This window comes from Aplosporella prunicola (genome assembly GCF_010093885.1).
Source record: "Aplosporella prunicola CBS 121167 unplaced genomic scaffold K452scaffold_218, whole genome shotgun sequence".
NCBI classification, from domain to species: domain Eukaryota; kingdom Fungi; phylum Ascomycota; class Dothideomycetes; order Botryosphaeriales; family Aplosporellaceae; genus Aplosporella; species Aplosporella prunicola.
In genome coordinates this window covers 1-2,828 of record NW_022983746.1, presented here as the reverse complement: position 1 = coordinate 2,828, position 2,828 = coordinate 1, and the positions used below count along the sequence as shown (strand labels likewise).

General features: G+C 52.5%; 2 protein-coding genes across 2 annotated transcripts; one reads left to right on the top strand and one right to left on the bottom strand.

Moving 5' to 3' along the window:
- Window positions 1-6: 6 nt before the first annotated feature.
- On the top strand, window positions 7-1,188 carry K452DRAFT_363329 (uncharacterized protein). The gene is made up of 4 exons (XM_033546571.1): window positions 7-185; window positions 239-431; window positions 462-508; window positions 565-1,188. The coding sequence occupies exons 1-4, from the start codon at window positions 79-81 to the stop codon at window positions 938-940; spliced, it is 723 nt and encodes a 240-aa protein (XP_033390829.1). The 5' UTR covers window positions 7-78; the 3' UTR covers window positions 941-1,188.
- Window positions 1,189-1,415: 227 nt separating this feature from the next.
- Window positions 1,416-2,828, bottom strand: K452DRAFT_239952 (GMC oxidoreductase; the record flags this gene model as incomplete). The annotated part of the gene is made up of 1 exon (XM_033537768.1): window positions 1,416-2,828. A coding segment is annotated over one exon (1,413 nt), but the record flags the coding sequence as incomplete, so codon positions are not given.

Here is a 2,828-nt window from a genome sequence, read left to right as displayed (position 1 = left end):
CAACAGCTGCAACAACAGCTGCAACAACAGCTGCAACAACCGCTGCAACAACCGCTGCAACAACAGCAGCAGCAACTGATGCAACAACAGCAGCAACAACTGATGCAACAGCAGGGCTCCCTCGCCATGCTTAATCAGCACCCACCGATAAATGACCCTACTTTCAGCACCTACAGGCCTAAAGGGTATGTACTCAGCTCTCACATCACATACATTATAATACACTTATTTTCATTAGGTACTGGAAAAATCGTTGCATTCGATGTGAAAAACATCTAGCCGAACTAGATGCCGGTCACAACTTCAAGAACTGCACCGGAGCATGCTGGATCTGCAGAGTATACGGTCTCCCTGAGAATGCGGAATATACGCACTATGGCAAGCGCTGCTTTGGACCATGGAGGAACGAAAAAAACGTCGAAATTCTGAATGTTAATCCCATGCCTTTTGATTTTTTCTAGAATCATGGTAACATGAACACTGACGACGTTCCGCCGACCTACGCACCGTGGGCAAGAGGCGTCGGCGTCGCCCCCCCCCCCCCCAAAGGACGTCGCGCAACAGAAGGAACCGTCAACAAACGCCGGCCGAGAGGGTCAAACTTCTCGAAGAACAATTGAAGGCCAAAAACCAAGAAATCAAAGGCCTGAAGACCGAGAATCGTAATCTCCGATTCGAATTGGAACGCGAGCGAGGATCCAGACAACTTGGGCCCGCGGCGGGTGCGCTTCCGCCTGCGCCTGTGGGTTTGCCTCAGGCAGCCTACCAACTGCCCAACCAATTAACGGGCCAAGGACTCTATCAAGGTATTGCACAACAGCAGCCTCTCCCACCATATGGGTTGTATCAACAACAGTTCGCCGCTGCGCCTGTTAATCTTCCCCCAAACCCGAATTTCCAGGGTCGGCCGTATCCTGGCCATAACTATCCTCCGTATTAATGCGGTCTTAGTCTTTTTTTTTTGGTTGTTTCTTTCTTTTTCCGTCTTTTATTTCTCTATATCCAGTCTTGAAGATTGAGGTAAAGTCTGCTTTTGCTCTGTTTCTGCTTTTAGTTTGATTTTAGTTGCTTGTGTCTTGCGCCCGATCCCAACAACCGAGGATTGAGGTAAACTTTGGTTTTTTTGCATCCAATCCTATCAACTGAGGATTGTGATAACTTCTCTTTTCGCACCTAATCAGATGATTGAAAGCAAACAAAAAGCAAATTTCACCTCAAAGTCTGACACTCTTTTCCCACTGGGTTTTTAATGAGATCAGACCCTAGGTCTAGATAGATATTTTGCTTTAGCCGTTGAAAGGGATGGAGACTTTTGAGGCTTCACAAAGCTGTGCCATTTGAAAGTGATTATGGCACATGAGATTAAATGCAAATACGATATGTTTCTCGGTTCATCAGCAGTCATTATCACACTTTCAAGCAGCATCTCGCAGAATGGCATCCGCCGCCTTCTCACTGACCATGTACAGCGGCAAAGCGATATAGTATCCCGGAATCTTCGGGAAGACACTTGCATCCACAACCCGCAAACCTTCAACTCCACGAACCCTAAAATCGCCATCCAGAACCGCCATATCATCATCATCCGCTCCAATCGGACACGTACAGCTCGCATGATGGCCCCACGCCTCGTCACGGGCAAACTGCTTCAAGTCCTCATCGGTCTCGGCTTGCGGGCCAGGCCAGACCTCGTCGAAGCGACCATCCAGCGGGATCAAGTCTTTGAAGGCGTTTCGCGAGTACTTCATGCCTTCTAGCAGCGCCTGAAGGTCCTCGTCGCCTCCGATGTCAAAGCTGCGGAACTGTATCGCGGGCACTTGACGTGGGTCCGCTGAACGCAACGTCACGGTGCCGGCGTTGTTGCGCGAGTGCGCCTTGAGCGTTAACCAGGTCCAGTGGTCGAAGCTGGCGGTCGCGTTGTCAAAGAAGGAAGGAAAATAACCAGAAAAATAAGCCGGCCAGCCTGCGACGAAGAGGTCTGTGTCATTGTTCTGTGCTACGGAGGACTTTTGCAGGATCGCGATCGCGACGCCGTTGGTGGCGTAGACTCCTTTTTCGATTGGCCGGTTTGCCCACTTGTCGTAGCAGGGGTCGTCGCCTTTGAGGAATGTACAGCCGTTTAGGAGGGCGAGGTCGCTGGGTGCTTGTCCGATGACGGGGATTTCGTAGCGGTCTTGGAGGTTGGTGCCGACGCCGGGAAGGTCCTTGACGACGGGGATGTCGAGCTTGTTGAGTTCGTCTGCTGGACCAACTCCGCTCAGCTTCAGCAGCTGTGGAGTGTTGAACGCGCCGGCCGAGAGGATGACTTCGCGAGTCGCCGTGACGCTACCCGGTGTCCCCTCGTCTGTCGCCTTCCCAGACATCCTGCGCGGGTCTGCGCCATACAAACTCTTTCCTGTCAAGAAATCGACGCCAACCGCTTTGGGCTTGCCGCTGGTGCTGTCCTCAAAACGTACGTTTGTCGCCAGCGTGTTGAGCTGAATGTCAAGCTTGTACTTCGGCGTGCCGTCGTCGTTTGTCGCGCCGATCACTTCCATCAAGAAATCGCGAGGTCCAGCACGCTTGTACTCCGGAATCTTCATCGCCAGCGGCACTTGGTAAAGCCCCTCGGACGAGTCGCGAAGTGGAGAGGGATCGTTAATGTCGCGCAGCAGGACCTCAGCCAGACCTTCGACCGTCTTCAAAGCCGAGCCCAACACCGTCTTTCCCATGCCCGTCGCCGCAGACACCACCAGAGAAATGACCTTCAAGTCCTGGACAATCAGCGTCAACTCGGTGAGCGACGTCTCCAGCCAACCCTTGAACCCATGTCCCGCGACGCTGTTGGG